Source organism: Somniosus microcephalus, chromosome 10 (assembly GCF_052327205.1).
Source record: "Somniosus microcephalus isolate GS21.2 chromosome 10, FLI_Smic_1.0, whole genome shotgun sequence".
Classification (NCBI taxonomy): Eukaryota; Metazoa; Chordata; class Chondrichthyes; order Squaliformes; family Somniosidae; genus Somniosus; species Somniosus microcephalus.
This window is the reverse complement of record NC_140996.1, coordinates 128322775-128347031: the sequence shown is the minus strand read 5'-3', so window position 1 is coordinate 128347031 and position 24257 is coordinate 128322775. Positions and strand designations below refer to the sequence as shown.

At 45.9% G+C, this 24257-nt stretch overlaps 1 protein-coding gene across 1 annotated transcript in view; it reads right to left on the bottom strand.

The window, feature by feature from the left end:
* Nucleotides 1-24257, bottom strand: part of nox4 (NADPH oxidase 4) — a 265875-nt gene that overhangs the window by 204239 nt on the left and 37379 nt on the right. Inside the window, exons 3-4 of the mRNA XM_085998801.1 lie at nt 22886-22996; nt 17273-17357 (exon numbers count right to left, since the gene is read on the bottom strand). Coding sequence (XP_085854927.1) covers nt 17273-17357; nt 22886-22996 — 196 coding nt within the window. The remainder of the gene's footprint in view (nt 1-17272; nt 17358-22885; nt 22997-24257) is intronic.

The window sequence follows — 24257 nt, the reverse complement described above, 5'->3', positions numbered from 1 at the left end:
CCCCTAGAGTATTGTGTACAGTTTTGGTCTCCTTACCTAAGGAAGGATATACTTGCCATAGAGGGAGTGCAATGAAGGTACACTGGACTGATTCCTGGGATGGGGGGATTGTCCTATGAGGAGAGATTGAGTAGACTAGGCCTATATTCTCTCCAGTTTAGAAGAATGTGAGGTGATCTCACTGAAACATACAAAATTCTTACAGGGCTTGACAGGGTAGATGCAGGGAGGATGTTTCCCCTAGCTGGGGAGTGTAGAACCAGGAGTCACAGTCTCAGAATAAAGGGTCGGCCATTTAGGACTGAGATGAGGAGACATTTCTTCACTCGGAGGGTGGTGAATCTTTGGAATTCTCTACCCCAGAGGGCTGTGGAGGCTCAGTCGTTGAGTATATTCAAGACAGAGATCGATAGATTTCTGGATATTAAGGGAATCAAGGGATATGGGGATAGTGCAGGAAAGTGGAGTTGAGGTAGAAGATCAGCCATGATCTTATTGAATGGTGGAGCAGGCTCGAGGGGCCAAATGGCCTATTTCTTATGTTCTTATGGCATTTGAAGGTTCATCTAGGAGTGTGCAGGCAGCACACTGCACAACTGGACTGCTGGAAAGAGTGCCAAATATGACTGCAGTGAGACAGAGGGCTGCACCCAGGTTCTCCGATGACTCCCTCCATATGCTTGTGGAGGGAGTCAGAACATGCAGGGAGGTCCTCTTCCCTTCTAATGGGCAGAAGAGACCTCCCCAGGAGACCAAAAGAGCCTGACTCCAAAGAGCAGGGGAGGTAAACAGCAGGGCTGTGGTCAGGAGGACCTGGGTGCAGTGCTAGAAACATTTCAATGATCTCATTAGATCAGGAAATGCGAGTACAAAGCCACACTCAACTTCATCCTGCTGTGCCTCTCATCACATTCCAATCATTCTGCCTTTCCAACCCTGCTGCTGCAAATCCTTACTCACACAAACAGACCTTGCACCTCAACCAATCCCTCTCTCTCTATCTACATTATCGCATCCCCATCTGACTAGCCACCCCTCACACGCACCCTCATCCTAATGCAATCATACCAACTAACAACACACAAGGAGGCCACTTGGCTTTGGCACCCTACTCCATCATAGTCTCCATCTAAAGATGTAACCCATCCATTCCTTACACTCATTCCATCACTCTCACTCAACCTTCTCTTCTTTCCCTCCTTGCAGGAAAAGAGAGCCCACAATAAGGGAGAGGGAGAACCAGAGGTGGAATGTCATCATTGGCCACCCTAACATCAGCAGAGAAGGTTGCCTTAGAAGTTTCTGGAGTCGCCAAGCAACTGGGGGTGGGAGACAGAGAGAGAGGGACATCTCAGCAACCTGGTGGCAGAATTACATATCATAGAGCGAAATGGAATACAGCAGTCACTCATATGTCAGCAGCCAGCGAATGGTCATGTGCAAAATGGTATCTGTACCCATTCTTCATATGACATATCTAACTCATCACTTTACTCTCCCACAGGTCCATCAAGAGCGCCCCCCACCCCACCCCGCCCCGCCCCAAGCTTTCCAGGAAAAAGATGAAGACGACTCCTCAGGGGAGTCTCCAGCCTCTGAGGGCACACCGTCACCAGACATAAGTGTACCCAGCACCAGCGCAGATATGCTCACCTCGGTGGGTGCCACGTAGTGTTGTCACCTGGTGTCGCACAAGTCACAAGTGAGCAAGAGCAGATGGTGGAGACAGGGACAGCAGTGGAGACTCCTAGTCAGCTCGCTCCCAGCTCTGCTCATATGCATGCAGATGCTGAACCTCGGAGGCCATCCAGAAAGAGGGCGATCCTGGAGGTACAGCAAAACGCGCAGGAGGCTTTGACAGGTTTTGCAAGTGTGATGTCTGCAAATGTGTAGAGAATGGAAGAGTCCATCTTTAACATGAGCACCACTGTGGCGCAGACAATGGCGACTGTAGGGTCTTCCATGGATAGGATGCCCACCTGCATGGAGCAGCTAATGCGCAACTCACAGGAGCACATGGTCTCTATGGAGAATAGATGGCTAACTATGGAGAATAGACAGCAGCGGCTCATAGACCTCCTCTCTGGAAGGGATGTCATAGGGTCTAATGAGAGGGAGGAATTGAATGAAATCAGTATTTGTAGGGAAATGGTGTTAGGGAAATTGACGGGATTGAAGGCCGAAAAATCCCCAGGGCCTGATAATCTACGTCCTAGGGTACATAAGGAAGTGGCCCTAGAAATAGTGTGATAATAATAATAACTTCCGGGAAGTTATGTCATCACTTCCTGTGAACTGTGAACTATGAACTGTGTACATACCTCACTTCCTGTCATATGTCACTTCCTGTTGGACTGGTATAAATACTGGTCTGTTCAGTATTGTAAGAGGCTTCTACCAGAGGCATGGTAAAGACCTCTCTTGTATATAGTGTGTTTATAAGTTACTTAAAGCTTACTTTAAAGTTACTTGATGGTAAGACTCCTTTTTCTTACATCAATTTAAGTAACTTAGTATTTACACTCACAAATACTAGACCTTCGGACAAACTCGGAGTTAAGGATCCAGGGAACCACCCATCATGGAGAGAATCCTTAGACCTATTCGTCTGGACTTGGACCCGAATACACCAGCAGCTGGCAGGGTATGGAAGCATTGGTACCGTACCTTTGAGAATTTTCTGGATGAATGTAAAGCGGATGCTCCTGCTAGATTGAGGATACTTATCAATTATGTGACCCCAAAAGTGTTCGAATATGTTGATGAATGGGATAATTACGATGGGGTGATTCGGGCACTTAAGAAACTGTATGCCAAGACCCCAAATGAGGTCTATGCTAGACATCTACTGGCCACAGCCCAACAAGGGCCAGGGGAATCAATTGACGAATTCCTGCAAGAACTTCGCAGGCTCAGCATAGATTGTAACTTTCAGGCAGCCTCAGCTGAGCTGTACCGCAAAGAAATGATTCGTGATGCTTTCATCTGCGGGATTGCCTCTCCATTTATACGCCAGCGTCTACTAGAAAGTAAAACACTTGAGCTACAAAAAGCTTTTGACCTAGCTTGTTCTCTGGATTTGGCAAAGAGAAATGCAGACCTCTATCAGCTGCCCAGATCTCGATCTGCTGCTGTAGCTGCAACCAGACAATTCAAGCGGCCTCAGGTGAACCCTATTATGGGGGAATCTAATTCTGATAATTCTGATGAAGAAGAGGAGGATGACCCCACTTTAGCAGCCTCTTGGCAATCTAGGAAGGAGTGCTTCTTTTGTGGAGATGCTTTTCACCCTAGGAAAACCTGCCCTGCTCGCAATGCAATCTGCAGTTATTGCAAAAAAAAAGGACACTTTGCTAAAGTTTGCCTATCAAGGGCCTCTACGAGGGCCAATCCAGCTAAGGCCTACCGAACTGCCCCAATTAGGGCCTATCAAGATGCTCCAGCTAGGACCTATCAAGCTTCCTCTCGAGCTCTCTCCCGAAGAAGCACACCGAGAGTTTTAGCCACTCTCTGTGCAACGACACCAATTACAGCTGCTTGCCCACAGAACCTGTCTCATGCAGCCACAAAAATTTCAATTAAAGGGCATACCTTAGATGCCTTAATTGACTCAGGAAGTACTGATAGTTTCATTAAGGAACAGATTGTTGCGAAATTGAAACTACATGTCTTCCCATCGGACCAGGCAATTGCGATGGCTCAGTCATCACTTAATACCAGAATCTCCGGCTTTTGTGTTGTTGATATGACACTTAATGGTCGTATGTATCCCTCCACCCGACTTTCGGTGCTCAAGGACTTATGTAGTGATCTCCTCTTAGGGCTGGACTTCCAAAAACAGCATAAGAAACTCACCATTGAGTTTGGTGGATCCAAACCCGGACTTACTATTTCTAATGTACCGTCTAAATTACCGTTTTGTGCATTGTCAGCAGCTTCACTTGATGAACCCTCATTATTTGCCAGTATTCCGCCTCAATGCAAACCAATAATAACAAAATCGCGGCGCTTTAATCAGGAAGACCAATCTTTTATTGCGGCTGAAATCTCTCGACTTCTAGCAGAGGCTATCATCAAACCATGTTCGTCGCCCTGGCGGGCTCAAGTCGTCATTGTCAAGAACCCTCTAAAACCTCACAAACAGCGACTATGCATCGATTATTCGCAAACCATCAATCAATATACCGACTTGGACGCCTACCCGTTGCCACGCATTGATGATATGGTTAATAAACTGGCCGAATACAAAGTGTTCTCAACTTACGATTTAAAAAGTGCCTATCATCAGTTACCCTTGAAGGTCTCAGATAAGCAGTACACGGCCTTTGAGGCTAATGGACGGCTGTACCAATTTCGTCGCCTCCCATTCGGGGTTACTAATGGAGTGGCTGTCTTCCAACGGGCAATGGATGGCCTGGTTAAGCAGGAAAACCTAAGGGACACTTTTCCCTATCTTGATAACATTACCATTGCAGGTCACGATCAACAGGAACACGACGCCAACCTCCAAAAATTTCGGGATGCCCTCCATCGCCGTAATTTGACCCTGAATGAATCCAAATCTGTTGAGTCGCAACCGACCATCAACATCCTTGGCTACTGCGTAGGCAATGGTATCATTAAGCCAGACCCAGAAAGACTTCGCCCGCTCCAAGAGCTCCCGTCACCTAAGAATCCGGCTTCTTTACGTCGGGCTCTCGGTCTGTTTGCATACTACGCTAAATGGATTCCTCATTTTTCGGACAAAATCCAACCCTTGCTGCATGCTAGATCATTTCCACTAGGAACAGCGGCTGTTGCAGCCTTTAACCTTCTCAAAAAACAGTTGGAGAAAGCGGCTCTTCACTCCATCGATGAGAATCTCCCTTTCGTGGTTGAATGTGATGCCTCGGAGGTGGCGATCTCGGCTACTCTGAATCAGGAAGGTCGTCCTGTAGCATTTATGTCCAGGACCTTACAAGGTGCCGAGCTACATTATCCTCCGGTTGAGAAAGAAGCCACAGCCATCATAGAGGCAGTACGGAAGTGGAACCATTTTCTAGCTCGCCAGCACTTTACATTGATCACGGACCAACGATCAGTCGCCTTCATGCTCGATAATCGAAAACGAACCAAAATTAAGAATAATAAAATACAACTTTGGAGGATGGAACTGGCCTCTTTTGGTTATACCATTCTCTATCGGCCTGGCAAGGAGAATGTGGCCCCGGACACCCTCACACGGGCATTCTGCTCCACTATGTCATCCTCTACTCTCATGGATGTCCACAATGGATTGTGTCATCCTGGCGTTACGCGCATGCTACATTTCGTACGATCACGGAATCCCCCTTTTTCCACTGGAGATGTAAAGAAAATATGCTCAGAATGCCGGCTTTGTGCGGAATTAAAACCTCAGTTCTTCCGCCCCTCAGATGGTATACTCATACATGCAACCCAACCGATGCAACGACTTAGCATCGATTTTAAGGGCCCAGTGCCCTCTTCAACTCGGAACACATATTTGCTCACCATGATCGACGAATATTCACGTTTTCCGTTTGCCTTCCCCTGCTCCAATATGCTGGCGTCCACAGTAATCTGCTGCCTTGAGCAGGTATTTTCTCTCTGTGGCATGCCGGCTTATATTCACTCAGATCGGGGTCCATCCTTTATGTCAAGGGAACTCAAGGACTACCTCTCAGAACGGGGAATTGCTACAAGCAAAACAACACCATACCATCCCATCGGAAATGGGCAGGTAGAGAGGTATAACGGTATCATCTGGAATTCCGTACGTCTCGCTTTAAGATCTCGGGGCCTACCAGACCAGCAATGGGAAACAGTGCTTCCGGATGCATTGCACTCTATACGGTCCCTGCTTTCTACAGCCACAAATACTACACCTCATGAGCGGTTCTTTGGATTCCAGCGTCGCTCATGTCATGGGACATCACTCCCGTCATGGCTAACTACTCCTGGACCTGTATTACTCCGAAGATACGTTCGGACGTCTAAAAATGACCCTCCACTAGACGAGGTTGAACTAACCGATGCCAACCCCACCTATGCAAACATACGATATTCCGATGGCCGAGAATCTACCGTATCATTACGGGATCTGGCTCCCTGCCCACCAGGACCTAGTGGGACATCGGGTGATGGCACTTCACCAGGAAACTCTTGGGACCTATCGGGTACCCCTCTCCAGGATCCTGATCGGACACCAACTAGCTTGGTGCCGGTAGAACCCCGTACTCAAGGTTGCGACCCTCCCAGTACCGCGCATGAAAGTACTGATCCGCCACAGACCAGCTCTGCACCTCCCTCTGAACAGAGGCAGTCCGACTTTGAACCTATTGGGGCTCGTACTCGAAGCCATGATCTCCCCGACCCTTCACAGGGCAATCCAGGCCACACAGACTCTGACCAATGGCCAACCGCATGTAAGCGGACCAGCGACCCTCTACGACGGGAATCCAAACGGGTGCGACTCTTCCTTGTTCGGCGGCTGCGGACCAAAAGGTAGACCACAGCCTCCTAATCCTGCAGGAGGGAAGAATGTGATAATAATAATAACTTCCGGGAAGTTATGTCATCACTTCCTGTGAACTGTGAACTATGAACTATGAACTGTGTACATACCTCACTTCCTGTCATATGTCACTTCCTGTTGGACTGGTATAAATACTGGTCTGTTCAGTATTGTAAGAGGCTTCTACCAGAGGCATGGTAAAGACCTCTCTTGTATATAGTGTGTTTATAAGTTACTTAAAGCTTACTTTAAAGTTACTTGATGGTAAGACTCCTTTTTCTTACATCAAATAATATATACATTGCTGGTCATCTTCCAAAATTCTATAGACTCTGGAATAGTTCCCATGGATTGGAGAGTAGCTAATGTAACCCCACTTTTTAAAAAAGGGTGGTAGAGAGAAAAGGGGGAATTATAGACTGGTAAGCCTGACATCAGTAGTGGGAAAAATGCTGGAGTCCATTATAAAAGATGTAATAGCAAAGCACTTCGAAAACAGTGACAGGATCAGACAAAGTCAACATGGTTTTACAAAAGGTAAATCCTGCTTGATTAATCTACTGGAAATTTTTGAGGATGTAACTGGTAGAATAGATAAGGGAGAACCAGTGGATGTGGTGTATTTGGACTTTCAGAAGGCTTTCGATAAGGTCCCGCAAAAGACATTGGCGTGCAAGTTTAAAGCACATGGGATTGGGGGTAAGGTATTGACTTGGATAGAGAACTGGTTGGCAGACAGGAAGCAAAGAGTTGGAATAAACGGGTCTTTTTCAGAGTGGCAGGCAGTGACTAGTGGGGTACTGCAGGGATTGGTGCTAGGACCCCAGCTATTCACAACATATATTAATGATCTAGACGAGGGAACTAGATGTAATATCTCCAAGTTTGCAGATGACACAAAGCTGGGTGGGTGTGTGCGCGGTGAGGAGGATGCCGAGAAACTCCAGTATGATTTGGACAGGTTGGGTGATTGGGCAGATGCATGGTAGATGCAGTATAATGTGGATAAATGCGAGGTTATCCACTTTGGTGGCAAAAACAGGAAGGCAGATTATCTGAATGGCAATAGATTGGGAAAAGGGGAAGTGCAACGAGACCTGGGTGTTCTTGTGCACCAGTCGCTGAAGGTAAGCAGCAGGTGCAGCAGGCGATTAAGAAGGCAAATGGTATGTTGGCCTTCATAGCGAGACAATTCGAGTACAGGAGCAAGGATGTCTTGTTGCAGTTGTACAGGGCCTTGGTGAGACCACACCTTGAGTATTGTGTGCAGTTTTGGTCACCTTATCTGAGGAAGGGTGTTCTTGCCATGGAGGGAGTGCAGTGAAAATTCACCAGATTGATACCTGGGATGGCAGGAATGACGTATGAAGAGAGATTGGGTCGATTAGGCTTATATTCGCTAGAGTTTAGAAGAATGAGAGGGGATCTCATTGAAACTTATAAAATTCTAACAGGACTAGACAGACTAGATGCAGGATGTTCCCGATGGCAGGGGAGTCCAGAACCAGGGGTCACAGTCTAAGGATAAGGGGTAAGCCATTTAGGACTGAGATGAGGAGGAATTTCTTCACCCAGAGAGTGGTGAACCTGTGGAATTCTCTACCACAGAAGGCAGTTGAGGCCAACTTATTAAATATATTCAAGAAGGAGTTAGATATATTTCTTACAGCTAAAGGGATCAAGGGATATGGGAAGAAAGCAGGGACAGGGTACTGAATTTGGATGATCAGCCATGATCTCATTAAATGGCGGAACAGGCTGGAGAGGCCAAATGGCCTACTCCTACTCCTATCTTCTATGTTTCTATGTAGACATGAGTCCTCACGGCCCCACTGCTATGCAGCAAGGTGCTCTCCAGCTCCTTGCTAGTAGGGAAGTACGGGTGGTCCACGAGAGGGATGATGGTGAGAGGGGACGTGGAAGTGGGGGCTCCTCTCAAAGCACTCACACTTTTCCCCCATTGCCACCCCCTCAGTTAGAGCCCCAGATGCCTCCTCGGATAGCGATGGCCGAGTCTGCGCATGCACAGTCACAGGAGGAGCAGACTTTGGCGGGGCCATCAGAGGCTCTAAAACCCAGAGGATGTCCGCCAAAAGCATCTAAGTAGTTGCAGTAGGGGAGTGAGCAGGTTGTCTCTGACATGAATCAGTCATTCATGAATGACAGACTTATGAAATAATACTGAGCGGCCTATGGGTGGTGCTGTCCACAGAGTATAAACACTCAGGCACGGGCCCAGCTTGCGCAGGACATTCTTAACAGGGACCAGTGAAGGACACAACTAGACCTCCATGTTGTAAAACAGTTGATTAAAGCTTTGTTTAACGCTTAGACCAAGTGCCTAGTAGTTTTCTTATGTCAGCCTCTACCTCTGCTGAAGCCACAGGGGTAGCACCTCGTAGAAGCACACATAAGAGAAAGATGAAACACAAGTAGATTCACAAGTGTAGCCACTTCGGTGTTTTGTTAAATGATTCAGTAAAGTTTCCTTTACTGTAATATCACACATAAAATCTTTATTTTCACCACTATCTGGTCATGGACAAATGTGTGCACACCTTTGGAAGAGGCTTAGTGAGTTGGAGAGAATGGTGAGACATAACATTACCTCCAGCAATGGTGGTCAGTGTGAAAGGAATGGCTTGGGCATTGTAGGGATGTTTTATGGTGTTGCTGTGGGGTGGTGCCAACCTGGTGCAGCATGTGGCAGCCATATGGGTGTAATGTATAAAGTTAAGTAAATCTGGCCATGATTTACCCATTCCTGGCCTCCTGGGTAACCACTGTGTTCGGGTGCTGGTGGGATCTGGACCGTAGCTTCCTCCTGCTCCTCCTCCTCCTCTGAAAAGTCTGTGCGCTCAAGTGCCTTGCTCCTCATGCAGCGCTAATCCTCACTGCTGCGCTATGTTATGTAGGGTGCAGCAGACCACGTGATTCTGGAGACCCTGGCTGATGCATACTGAAAGGCTTCTCCAGATCTGTCAAGGCATCTGAATCGCATTTTCAGCATGCCTATTGTTTGCTCTATGGCATGTCTGGTGGAAATGTGGCTTTCATTAGATCTCTCCTGGGTCTCAGTACTTGGTCTCCTCAAGGGTGTCATGAGCCACATCCTCAGTAGATAGCCCTTGTCGCCAAGCAGCCAGCCGGAAAGTCTGTTTGGAAGAGCGAAGAGCTGAGGGAGGGTGGATTGGTGCAGGACGAAAGAGTCATGGCCGCTGCCAGGTAATTTGGCGCACACATGCATGATGATCTTCCTATGGTTGCAGGCGTGATGCACATTGAGGGAAGTGTAAGCCCTTGTGATTCACAAACACTCCTGGGTGATGATGGGGTGCCTGATGATGCCCTGTGCCTGTGGGAAGCCAGCCAGAGTGTCAAAGCCGAGCGCCCAAGCAGTAATACTGGCTTCATCAGTGGCAAAATTTATATAATTGGCTGACTTGTCAAAGAGGGCATCAGTGACCTGGGTGATGCATCTGTGGGCGACCGACTGCGAGATGCTGCAAATGTCAGCTGCAGATCTCTGAAAAGAGCTGGAGACGAAGAAGTTGAGGGCACTGGTGACTTTGACAGCCACTGGTAAGGCGTGTCCACCCGCTCCTCTGGGCGGCATGTCTTGCTCCAGCAATGTGCAAACATTTGCAATGACCTAGTGTGATAGCCTGAGCCTCCTTTGGCACTGCTGCCCAGTCATGTTGAGGAAGCTCATCCTCTGCCTGTATACCCTGTTGTGGGTATCGCCTCCGGCCCGGTGCAGCCAAATGTGGACGCCCTCTGTCCTGTGCAGCATCAGGTGGTTGAGGAGAAGGTTGGTGGTGTTGTTGATGCTGCTGGTGTGCCTGGTGCTGCTGGTGTTGGGGCTCATCTTGGTCCGATTCTGAGGACCATGGTGAGACTATAAATGTCACCCATGCTGATGGAATAGATGGCAGATCAAGTAGAGATGACAGAAGCAATCTGTCAATGATGTGATAGGTTCTAACAATGAGGTGACACTGGATGGCGACTTTGCTGGAAACACTTGCAGCCTCTAGAAAGCTAAATCTGTGCTGGCAATGCAGTCAGCAACAGCTTCTGCCCGAGGAAAGTGATCAGCTGCGAGGTGGAAGTTTTTATTGTACTCTTCATGCTGTGCACTAATGAGCTGGCTCAGTGGCCACTTAACTTCTGCCTCAGGTTCACAGACGTGGTTCTCGAGCTGCGTGATTCCCGTGGTCATCCACAGAAATTTGAATGGTAGTGTTAAAAAGACTCTTAAGGGTCTGACAAGTACCTAATGATTTAAATTAGCTCGCCCACCTCTGCTGTTTAGGTCGCTGCCGCGCCGACAAACACACCCGAGGGAAAGGCACGTGGGGGTTGGATGACTGCGGGTTCCCGACCCGCTGCAAGATTTTTCAAATTTCCCACCCGACCCACCTCCAATCGCGCCCGCACAGACCCCAGAAAATTCCGGCCATTGTTTCTGTGAGAAAGGTGATTAATACACGAACTGGCTGTAGAAACAGACCATGGCACTGGGAAACATCTTTCCTTGATGGATTCCCTTCATTTCTGTTATAGTTCTGTTCAAAAATTTTAAAAGCATCTTAGAACCACAGAATTATAATTATGGCTAGGACAGGCATATATTTACTAAGTATTCCAGGAGGGGCATGTTAACACATTAAACGACCAAGGTTTGCTCAAAATCAGTTATTCTCATTGCTGAACTATTAAAGTGAGATCTTTACAAGAAGACATCAGTATCCCATCATTGACAGCTTTCCCCACAAGGTACAGGTTCTGTTGTTCTTTCATTATCTGTGGACTGTTTATAAGTTGAAAGGTTTCCCACTGCATAAAAATGCAACTCTCATTTTTCAGCTTTAGTTCTTATCTGGAGATCTGAATTTTGTAGGTTGAAAATTCTTATCATCTACAGGAAACTTTGTGATATCCGGCACCGACGGGACCGAGCTGTTGCCGTCCCATCAAAACTGCCGGACAAACCAGCGCTAATGTTAAAACATACGGAAGCTTTTGAGCTCCGTTATCTAGCAACAAACCCTGTTGCCAACAGCTTCTAAACAGTCGGCCGTAGCTTGCAAGCATCTCTGTAGCTAAGCAACAGCTTTAGCTAGACCTTGCAGAGCCTGACTAGTGAAAAAAAAAGCAACGAAAAGAAAAAAAACTTACTGAACCGACTCCTGAATTTTGCCGGTGGCTCGAGCATTCTGGACAGTTAACCTCCGGATAAACCAAAGTTTCCTGTACGTAAAACGTGGCATTGTGAAAGTCTATGAAAGACTGTATTATCCAAAGCCATATTGATTATCTAACTCTGTTAGAACTACATTGTGAATAGGATATTTTAACCACTTGTGGACTAGTTGTACCTTTATTATTAAGTATTGCACTTTCAGTAGTTTGCTGGAGCAGATTTTTCTGCCGTCTCTTATGCCCCAGCACTGGGCAGCAGCAGTGCACCCAAAGTAGGCTGCAGGCCCAGGAGTGTTGTGATTCCTGACCTGGGCCATTAACATGGCCCCACAGGTAGCCTTGGCACAAGCCCACCCCCCCGGCAGGGGCTAGCACTGGCAGAAGGTGCAGGAAATTTAAGCGCGGCCTCTTTGGCCTGCAGCTATGTGTCAGATTTCCAAGGTTCAGGTCTTCTGGCTCCTGATTGAGATTACCTGAAGTCATCTGGAGGGCAGGAGGCAAACTTTAAAACATTCTACTTACCCTTCAGTCTTCAGCCTTCCCCTCTGAACCCTCTGGTCAGTGGGAGCACAGGGGCAGGCCTCAGTGCTATGTTTCACTGCCTCTGTGCTGGAGAATCCAGCCAGTGACGTCCCAGGAAAATTAGGCAGCAGGCAGGGAATGTTCCACCCACCTCATTTCCATAGCTGCACTGCTTAGGCACAACCCGAACTCTATCTCCTGATTCAAGTCCCAGTTATACCAACAGATTTCTTGACCGTTGCACCTGAGCAACCCCAGGAATAAGGGTCAGGTAAAATCAATCCTGCTGTGTCTTACTGCTTCTCTGTACTATTCCAATTGTAAATAAATCCATCGATTACTTTCAACATTGTTCTGATGGTGTGGTGCTCTTCACCTTTTGAAAGGATTAAAGGAGAACATGGTGGGAATACCATGTAGCTTCCAGCATCCAATATTACAATGAAAGGATAATTGTTAATACTGAGCATTCTAGGTCAGACACATGTAGACGGGAACAGATTTCAATTCATAGCAGATTTGCCTTTTTTTTTTAAATGAATACAAAGTGTTGGAAGAAAGGTTGAACTGCAACACAGACTTCAAAATGGAGACTTTTCCAAATGGCCACACATCACAAAACTGGTCCCATTATTTCTTTCTCTCATATTTGAATGTTTTGCTGTTTTCTTTCATGCATCATATATTTTTGTTTTTCACGATAGCTCCCTCATGGACATATTCTCCACTGCAGGATCTGAGGACAATTAGTAACTCGAGGGTCTTACACACAACTAATCAATAGGCACTTCTGCTTATACAGCTGTGGCAAAACGTTATGTTAATTAAATATTATACGGAATGGTGCCAGGGATAGAAGTTCAGATTCAGAATGCGTAATTTGGATGATTTGCAGTGGAAACTCTGGTTGTATTTCATTATATTCCCATTTTAAACACAATTATTACAGATTATCGATCCAGTGTCACAAATGATTTGCTAACAATAATCGCCGGATCTTGCCGGGGAAATAACGGCCTGTTAACAACGCACACCATTATTAATGTGCAAATTGGCCAGCAAGTTCAGGGGATTAAGTGATACACCATGAGTTGCAAATCTTCAGAACTTGCTGGCTGATTTACACAAACGCTTCGCACAAACAGCATCTCGCCCTTAGCCTCCCTGTTAGTTTAAAGAACTTGCTGGATTTGCACTTTAATTGCCCATTAAACTCATCGCAGAAAGTTATGGCTGGAACTTAACAGCGAAGTACCATTTTAACGACATGATAATTGTTAATGCCATGCCAATCAACCTGCCTGGCCCAGAAAGGGAACAATTTATACTGTTCACTCTCATTACTGCAAATAGTAAATTGTTGATAAGAGATTTTAAAATGTCAAATTTTTAAATATTCTTACGTCTCCTGTCACTTTTTTCTCTCTCTCTTAATCCAATCTTTCTTTCCCTCTTTTTATTTCTCTTTTTGTACCTGATTTCATTCTAATTCACCCTCCTTCTCCATCGTTCCACTGTTTCTTTCCCAATCATTAAATCTCATTGGTTAAGGAGATACACTGTTGGTCCCACTGTTCACTGATGGCCCAGATGACCTATTGCCCTCACCACACCATTCTCAGTTTGCACTTCCAGCAAGTTAAGGCACAAAAGAATTTTGGCTGGAGGGTGCAGGAAAAAGTCTAACTAACGGCATATGCCTGATCCAGCAAGATCTCACCCAATATTTCAAGAGTAAAGGTCAGGGTGTAGAAGTGAATTCCTAGAGATACAGGCTACTGCAGGTTGTGATCTCTCCTTCACTCTCTCCAGGTTATGTGATAAACTAAAAATTCAGCAAACAAGCAAAAAGATTCTCTTTAAAATTATACTTTCTCTTCCAATTTTCCCTTGACTTTACTATCCTTACTCTTCCTCTCCTTAAGGCAGCACCTCATACACAATGTACAGTTCCACAGGTAGTGACAGTCTTCTGATAATTCACCTTAGTGGCCATTCTTCACATGTGAGCCTGGAAAGTAAGTGCCAGTGGGTTATTCATCCACACCGAATTTGATCCTATCTTTATCCAACATCCACACCTGCACAATTGCCAACATGGTGGCTGGGTAGTAATCAGGGGTAGGAACCCAGATTCATTTTCTCTCTAAAGCCCTGGGATGTTGAGGGCAATTATAGTGCTCCAGCTGAGACTAGCTAACTCTTCACACAGCAGGAAACAAAACCTTCCTGGTACATTGCTTGGTACAACATGCAATGATTTAACAACTGAGCCATTTTGTGAACCCTAATACAAAAAGAAAATACTGCAGATGCTGGAAATCTGAAATAAAAACAGAAAATGCTAGAGATACTCAGCAGGTCAGGCAGCATCTGTGAAGAGAAACAGAGTTAATGTTTCAGGTCGATGACCTTTCGTCTGACAAAAGGTCATCGACCTGAAACGTTAACTCTGTTTCTCTCTTCACAGATGCTGCCTGACCTGCTGAGTATCTCCAGCATTTTCTGTTTTTATGTGAACCCTGGTGTTTATTTGCTTTTATTTAAAAACATAATTTTCCTCATCCACAGTTTATTTATAACTTATTTGTATGTGTAAAATGAAGATTTCTGAGAGGGATCTTATGCAGTCCAACAGTACTTTTGGTCTTAATCTGAAAGCAATACTAGTGCCAAAAATTGACTTATTTCTAAAGCAGCCATATTTTCCAGTAAATTTTGCACGGTTTTGCTATGTTGATTTTGATTTCCCCCCCCCCCCCCCCAAATGCAGACAAGCTGAGCATCAACAACTCATACTGTGATATTGTGATTGTCATATTGACTGATGTTCAACAGCCATCTAGGAAGTTTAAGCAACTAGAAATGAAAGTTACAATTGTAACATTTAAACAACTGCACACTTGCAGTGAAATCACTGCTGTAGAATCTGCTCCACAATGTAAGTGGAATGTATTCCATGTAAAAAGACCAGGAGATCTGGCATATCACAGAACTGCTGCTGCTCAAATGGTTTTGGAATTTGAAAGGTGCATAGAACATCCTCATCGGCCAAAGGTGGATCAGGAACAGAACCAATAGAGGGAAGTAAGGGGCAGAGGAAGAAAAGAAACCACACCTGTCAACCACAGCTGCCCATCAAATGCTCCCCTTAACTCTTGAAGTAATGGCATCATTAAACAGTGTGACAAATTGGTCAGGTATGAGATTCTAATCAGAAGTTTCAGGCAACCTTCAGCATCCTCCTGCCTCACAATATTGCTAAATGAGGGCAAGTAGAGATACCTAATGGTTCAAGCTAACAAATGTTTGAAAAATAGGAGGCAAATGAGGACGTTTTTCAGCTTCAAACCGCTCTCCATATGAATCTCAGTATTGTCCAGGAATATTCATGTTTATATTTTTGTTATCTTCAAAATAAAGTGCTGGAAACAGGAATGAAAAAGTAGATTTGTCCAGAAAGTAGAAAAGGTTTCTTACATACAGGTAGACTATCCTTTATCTGAAAACCTCGGGACCAGCCGAGTTTCGGATAAAGGAGAATTTCGGATTTCGGAAGGTGGGTCGGCAGGGGTCCGCGGGGGGGGGTCGGCGGGGGGTCGTGCGCACGATTTACGCTGACGCTCAGCGTAAGTCGGCGGGGGTCGGGGCCGGCGGGGTCCGCGGGGGGGTCGGCGGTTGTCGGGGCTGGCGGGGTCGGCGGTTGTCGGGGCCGGCGGGGTCCGCGGGGGGGATCGGCGGTTGTCGGGGCCGGCGGGGTCCGCGGGGGGGTCGGCGGTTGTCGGGGCTGGCGGGGTCGGCGGTTGTCGGGGCCGGCGGGGTCCGCGGGGGGGTCGGCGGTTGTCGGGGCTGGCGGGGTCCGCGGTTGTCGGGGCCGGCGGGGTCCGCGGGGGGGTCGGCGGTTGTCGGGGTCGGCGGTTGTCGGGGCCGGCGGGGTCCGCGGGGGGGTCGGCGGTTGTCGGGGCTGGCAGGGTCGGCGGTTGTTGGGGCCGGCGGGGTCCGCGGGGGGGACGGCGGTTGTCGGGGCTGGCGGGGCCGGCGGTTGTCGGGGCCGGCGGGGTCCGCGGGGGGGACGCGGTTGTCGGGGCCGGCGGGGTCCGCGGGGGGGGGGGGTGGTCGGCGGGGGGTCGTGCGCACGACTTACCCTTTATCCGAACTTCCGAAACCGGAACCCTCTAAAAACCGAAGGTTTTTTCATTCGTACGCACGACTTACGCTGAACGAAAAAACCTTCGGTTTTTGGAGGGTTTTGGTTTTCGGAAGTCCGGCTAAAGGGTAGTCTACCTGTACAAGTAAACTTCATCTGTCGCAATGCTATCAAATAGAACAAAATATTCCCAATGACATTAGTCTAGATTTCAGTCTTTATTCGCTTTTCATATCTGCCTGGTGTTTGGAGTGAAATACACATAAAACAAAAGTGATTCAATTTTTAGGAATAATCAGCAAATAAAAGCAACACATGGAGACTACTGAACTGGTTGAGCTCAAAGCGGTGCTGCGAGTTTTCACAGAACACACACAAACCATTTAACTTTTTTCAGGATACTGCATCGTTCTGTACAAGGCGTGAGTTACGATCTCAATTAGCAATCTAAAGAAAACACAGTAAAATTCCAAATTCTCCTCCTCCCCGGCAGTGCAAAAGTTTATTAGTTCTCTAATAAAATGTTGCTGATTTTTTTAGAATGTCGTGGGGTTTTTAAAGCAGCTTCCCACAACTCCCCATAGGAATAGGGGCTTGGTGACAGAAACAGTAATTGACTTGGAAGGGAGTACCACATTCATGTCTATCACAACAGGAGAATTAAGAGAAATGATGCATGCAAAACAATGTGAAACTCTAACACTGCTCAGGGATCATGAAATACAGGTCTTGTCTGGGGAGCAGCCCATCACTATCTAAGTCTTCAGTGCAAGTTTACCAATGATGCTTTTAACCCAAGGAATACACCTGTAATAGTCTGAGCTAATATTCTACTATTACGCACTACAATTGTATTATACTTTGGAAATGCAGGGGTTTCTTACCTGAAAACAGACATATAGTAAAGCCACATGTTATATGAAAAGTTTTACTCTTATCCAGCAATCTTCGTGCTTTTCTGCTCATAACCTGTGAAAAAGAATTTTACAAATCATTACAATTATTTAGAAATTACTAAAATGACAAATTTAGCTCAGTCAGACACTATCAGAGTACGGAATGGTTTCTGCAAGCCAGACTGATAACAAGTAGAATTTGGCACATCTATAGATAGCATTCAGTGAACCATTACCTTACGGAATCAAAAAATTAAGTGAATATGCTAATATTTTAATTTGAACACACCAGAAAGTCAAAAAAAGAGTTGGCCATTTAGGACTGAGATGAGGAGAAATTTATTCACTCAAAGGGTTTTCTACCCCAGAGGGCTGTGGATGCTCAGTCGTTGAGTATATTCAAGGCTGAGATCAATAGATTTTTGGACTCTAAAGGAATCAAGGGATACAGGGATCAAGCGAGAAAGTGGAGCTGAGGTCGAAGATCAGCCATGATCTTACTGAATGGCGGAGCAGGCCAGAGAGGCCATACGGCCTACTTCTGCTCCTATTTGTGTTGTTATGTTCTAAAATTATCTTCAAAATTCTTATGTCAGACTTAACTCACAAATTTAAAGATTCTACAAGTTAATTATTCGCAGGCACTCTAATACCTAGTTTATTCTTCGAGCTGCACTTAGTATGCAAGTGTGAGAGTCTGCGGCATTTATTCTTGTAACAGTTAACCAGAAGGAGAGAAACACAACCACCACCAGCTCTGTTCTGGCTATAATTCAAGTGGTTATAGTGGAATTTAACTTCAATCTGGCTCCGCTGTACAACATGCTAAAAGCAGAACTTGAAAGTGGCCATGAAAAGTTTTATTTAAAAATCACACATACACCATTTTAACTCCCTTTGTACTACTTTTTCAGCTCTATTTTAGTACAATGCAAAGAAAGGCTAGATCAAGTCAAGGCAATTAAAACTACTTGAAGCACGAGAACAAAAGCAGGGGCAGATGGACTGGTGGTAGGCATGTTATTTTCCTGTCACAAATTTGATTATGGGGTCCACCAGTATCTAGACTGGAGAAAAATCTGCAATTTAGATCATGGTACTGCTAATTTTTATTTACTGAGGATATTTTCCTCAGACTCAACACAAAATACTGTTCCTATAAGCCAGCCCTTTCCCCTTACAAACTAGCATGTGACTTGTGCTATATCTGGTAATGTAGTGCGCTGCGGTCAAACAGAAATCCTTGTTGCTGTCTTCAGCTTACTGGCTATGTCATGAGCCTATTCATGACCATGACCTCCAAGAAAGTGGTAGAAGAACATTCAATGAAAGGAATAAACATTCTATCATCCTGTGGCTTAAAGCTTATTTAAATAGCAAATGAAAGGTTGCTAAGGCAACACAGAAGTTTGCATTATTTTTGCAGACTTTTTTTTCCTCCTTGGTTACAGAAAATAATACAGATGTGACTCTTCACTAATAATAATATTTAAAAATACCCATTCCAAGAATCTCCTACTTTCCTCTTGATGACCTCAAGAAGAACTGGTGTACTGCCCTCCAAGATACATACCATATGAAGTGCAACCAGGAACAAAGGAGATCAAAAAAAAAATTAATCTCTCAAAATCAAATAAACTAACTGAGCCACTTCATGAATACTCCAACCGCATGCCCGTCCTGTGGTGTGGACAAAGCAGCCCTTCACATATATCTGCAGTGCCAGCGGTTGCAGCTCCAGACGGCCCGGAAATCAGGGTTCTAAATTGGGGGAAGGCCGATTTTAATAAGATAAGACAGGATCTGGCAAAAGTGGACTGGGAGCAGCTACTTATAGGAAAATCCACATCAAAACAGTGGGAGGCTTTCAGAAGGGAAATAGAGAGAGTACAACACCAAATGTTCCTGTAAAGGTCAAGGGTGGGACCAACAAGCAAAGGGAACCTTGGATGACAAAGGATATACAAAAATGCATTAGGAAAAAAAGGGGGGCTTTTGGCAGTTACAAAAGACAAAAGACGGTGGAAGCCCTAGAGGAGTATAGGAGGTGCAGGGGCATACTTAAAAAGGAAATTAGGAGGGCGAGGAGGGGCCATGAAATAACACTGGCGAGCAAAATAAAGGAAAATCCTAAGATGTTTTATAAGTATATTAAGGGCAAGAGGATAACCAGGGAAAGGGTAGGGCCCATTAGGGACCAAAGTGGCAAGCTGTGTGTAGAGCCAGATGAAGTAGGTGGGGTTTTAAATGAATTTTTTGCCTCAGTGTTCACTATGGAGAAAGACGATGTAGATATAGGAGTCGGGCAAGGGGACTGTGACATACTTGAACATATTAGCATCGAGAGGGAGGAGGTACTAGCGGTTTTAGCAGGCCAAAAAGTGGATAAATCCCCAGGCCCGGACGAGATGTATCCCAGGCTGTTGTGTGAGGCAAAGGAGGAGATTGCAGGGGCTCTGACACAAATTTTCAGAACCTCTCTGGCCACAGGGGATGTACCAGAGGACTGGAGAACAGCTAATGTAGTACCATTATTCAAGAAGGGTAGCAGGGATAAACCAGGGAATTACAGGCCAGTGAGCCTAACATCTGTGGTAGGGAAATTATTGGAAAAAATTCTGAGGGGCAAAATTAGTCTCCACTTGGAGAGGCAAGGATTAATCGGGGATAGTCAGCATGGCTTTGTCAAGGGTAAATCATGTCTGACCAATCTGATTGAATTTTTCAAGGGGGTGACTAGGTGTGTGGATGAGGGAAATGCTGTGGATGTGGTTTACATGGACTTCAGTAAAGCTTTTGACAAGGTCCCGCATAGGAGACTGGTCAAGAAGGTAAGAGCCCATGGGATCCAGGGGGCCTTGGCGCGTTGGATCCTAAACTGGCTGAGTGGCAGGAGGCAGAGGGTGATGGTCGAAGGTTGCTTTTGTGACTGGAAGCCTGTGTCCAGTGGGGTACCTCAGGGATCGGTGCTGGGTCCCTTGCTGTTTGTGATCTACATTAATGATTTGGATGAGAATGTAAAGGGTATGATCAGTAAGTTCGCGGATGACACGAAAATTGGTGGGGTGGTAAATTGCGAGGAGGGAAGCCTCAGGCTACAGGACAATATTAACGGGTTGGTCAGATGGGCGGAAAAGTGGCAAATGGAATTTAACCCGGAAAAGTGCGAGGTGATGCATTTTGGACGGACAAATAAGGCAAGGGAATACACAATGAGTGGTAGGACCCTAGGAAGTACAGAGGGTCAGAGGGACCTTGGTGTACATGTACATAATTCCCTGAAGGCAGCGGAACAGGTAGATAAGGTGGTTAAAAAGGCTTATGGGATACTTGCCTTCATTAGCAGAGGCATAGAATATAAGAGCAGGGAGGTTATGATGGAGCTGTACAAAACGCTGGTGAGGCCACAGCTGGAGTACTGTGTGCAGTTCTGGTCGCCTCACTATAGGAAGGATGTGATTGCTTTGGAGAGGGTGCAGAGAAGATTCACCAGGATGTTACCTGGGATGGAGCGCCTCAGCTATGAAGAGAGACTGGACAGGCTGGGGTTGTTTTCCTTGGAGCAAAGAAGGCTGAGGGGGGACCTGATTGAGGTGTACAAAATGATGAGGGGCATAGATAGGGTAGATAAAGAGGAACTTTTCCCCTTAGTAGGGGGGTCAATAACAAGGGGGCACAGATTCAGGGTAAGGGGCAGGAGATTTAGGGGGGATTTGAGGAGGAACTTTTTCACCCAGAGGGTGGTTGGAAGCTGGAACTCACTGCCTGAAAGGGTGGTAGAGGCAGGAACCCTCACAACATTCAAGAAGCATTTGGATGAGCACTTGAAATGCCATTGCATACAAGGCTATGGACCAAATGCTGGAAAATGGGATTAGACTGGACAGGGAGGGATGGGCGGCGCAGACACGATGGGCCGAAGGGCCTCTTTCTGTGCTGTAAAACTCTATGACTCTATGACCACCTGAAGACATGGTCCCAAGGTTCTGGCTGAATTTCTCACGTACGCTCCTCATCTTAGTCACGCAGTACGTGGAGAGGAGGGTGGGCGAGCGCATAGTTTGGAAGATCTCCTGGCCCGGGGCGAAAGTAGCCAACCACAGGTCCAGAATGCATAAAATAGATGGTGGGGGTCCTCTGAATGCTTGTCACACTTCAGAGCGCTCGACCGAGCCCTGGTGACCCTGGAGCGGGATCCCGTGGTGTCCAGCCGTTTGCTTCAAACGTTTCACGACCAATGAAACTGCTGGACATACCAGATTTCATTAACTGTCAAAATATACTATTCTAAACTTCCACGCAATTTAGTTGTTGTGAGCCAATTGTTTTAGAGGTGCCCTCCCTGTAAAAGGGTGCACTTGTCAGAAATTGATGATTATTTTGTGGCAAATGCCTATTTTTTGAAAACAGTAGAATAATCAACCAGATATATATAAAGGCACAGGACACCGGCAGTTTCCATTATCAGACCTAAATCACCTGATTGCAAATTCCTTTGGTCTTGTACTCAGACTAAAGCAGACAGTTATCAGCCTGTGAGATCAACCCAAATGGCTTTGGTCATTAAACACATTAACATATTAAAGCCAACATTGCCTCATAGCAGCAACCTGCTGATGCCTCACCGATGGAATACATGAAAGTGGATTCTACTCCTAATTTAGACATGGCTTTGCATTAACCAGAATGTAAAGTGAATGCCAGTTTCTTCTACGTAAATATTAAAAGTATATAGGAGGGTTTTAACCCTACCTGTCCAATAGAAATCGGATAGGCAGGCAATTAAAATCACCCAGATTGCTTACCTGGAACACCTGCAGCACCCCCCCCCACCAACCCTGCAATGTTAACCTGCTTTCCTGATCAGGCAACAAGGACACCCACCCAAAGTTGGCAGGGTCCTTCTTTACATATGCATGTCATCGGGACCCGATGGCAATATTAACAAGGCACGAGCGGGGAGACCGCTGTAGCTTTCTTGCCAGACTGAACCAGTTTGGAAGAGGATTAGGAGAGGGTTTTTTCTTTCTTTGTGGGGCCAGGAGCAGGAGACCCCACAATAAGCCCCAAGAACCCAATCCTACCACCTACCTTGTGTTGGTGGGCTGCCTGATTTTCCATCACTTCCCGTCAACTTTCCACTCATTCCAGATTTAATTGAGGCCCAGGAGTTAAAATAGCCTGGACCTCATTTCTGCCTCTCATTTAACAAAGAAGCCATAGGCCTGTCATTTAAAAAGTGTTGCCAGCTGCATTCAGCCAGCACAAGAAAATCAGTCAACAAAACTTTTAGGTTAATGCAAATCTGTATCGGGAAAAAATGTTTAGTCGGTAATGACTATTGATAACTTTCAGTTTTTCTCACTCCACTTCAGCTATTGCATAAGTGTTCTGATCACAAGTAATGAATACAAAAAAGTATCACAACTCTAACATAACAGCTAAAGGATTGGATCATCAAGAGCAGGGCAGCAGATGCTCGGAAAGAATTTGGGTAAATTCTACAGCAAGGTTTTTGATAAAATCTTCTGGGGATGTCTCTAAATAAGGATGACTTCTACAGTTGATATGTCTCATCAACTAAAGACTCCATTCACTCACCTTCTGTGATCCTCGCAGAAATGTCAGTAAAGTGCGACACATGGGCAGCAGGACAAGACTGCAGTTCATATTCAGGACTGAAGCAGAAGCTCTGCTAATGCACAATCCTAGCTGAACAAATAAGACAATGATCAGGAAAAAAATACCATAACATAGACAAAATATATTGGACGAAAAGCATACTTTAAAAGTTCATCTAGAATCCCTATTTGTTGTAAATTTATAATACCATCACCAATTTTAAGTTTTCAGTCATTTCCCTGTTTAATCCTGCCAAATAAGCTGTACTATCAATTTTATATTAAAAATGCTGAGTGGGTCACACCATTCAATATTAAAATGTACTGAACATCCCTGTATCAACACTTGGATGCAGTACAACGTATGCCAGTGGCTGGCACAAAAAATATACATTTTCCATTATAAATCAGTCAGTCACAGTGATGTTAGCTCAAAAGCAGGACATGACTGAACAAAGCAATTGTAGTGAATTGCCTTGCACTTAGAGACACTGGTCACCTGATGGCTCCTCAGCAACAGAGGAACCACCAACCTTCCATGTCCCAACACAAGCAAAACTAGCAAACAGAATCACTCCCTTCTACTGCTACTCCCCCTTAAATCCTCCTCTCGTTCTTCAGAAACAGCAACACGCCGCTCCCAATGCGGCCACCTCTCATTCGGTGCTGCTGAAGTCCCAGAGAAGTCATTATACCATTCGAATAAAACCCTTATCCCTGCACAGTGAGGACTTGTGGGGAGATGGGCTGCAAACATTAAGTCACCCTTCTCGAAGCCATGGTCTCACTCGTGGTCCCTTTGACATCCCACAAACAAATCTCATCCGCCTCTAACAAGACTCCCTTTGCCCCTACTGAAATGAATCCCAGGCCTAGTTACAAGCGCAATTTTTCCACTCCCTACTGTGCTGAGCATTGTGACCATGGGAGGCAACACATTGGGCTGGATTTTGCCAATGGGGAGCTTTTGGAGGCGGGACTCCCACTTGTCAGGTTTTAGCCCCGCCTCCATCAACTTCTGGCCAACCCACACTATTTTCCCTTGATTGACCTTGTTAAGCCCGCCCAGCGGGTTTAGCAGGCCAATTAAGGGAAAGCCGGTGACAGAGAACGTCAGCGTATGACGTTTCATCTGTCAAAAATTTTTGACAGCTGAATTGTCATCGTTTGACAGCTCTGTGAAGCTGTCAAACACTGACATTCTCTGTTGTTTGATGGGTCTTTGTATTCAAGACGCACCAAACCTATCTGCTGAGAAGAAATCAGATGGCTGTTGCATCGGAGAATGCAGCAGCTATCTGTCATCTCTGCCGGTGAAATGTGGGAGTCTCCGGTTCCCCAACTGTTGAAGC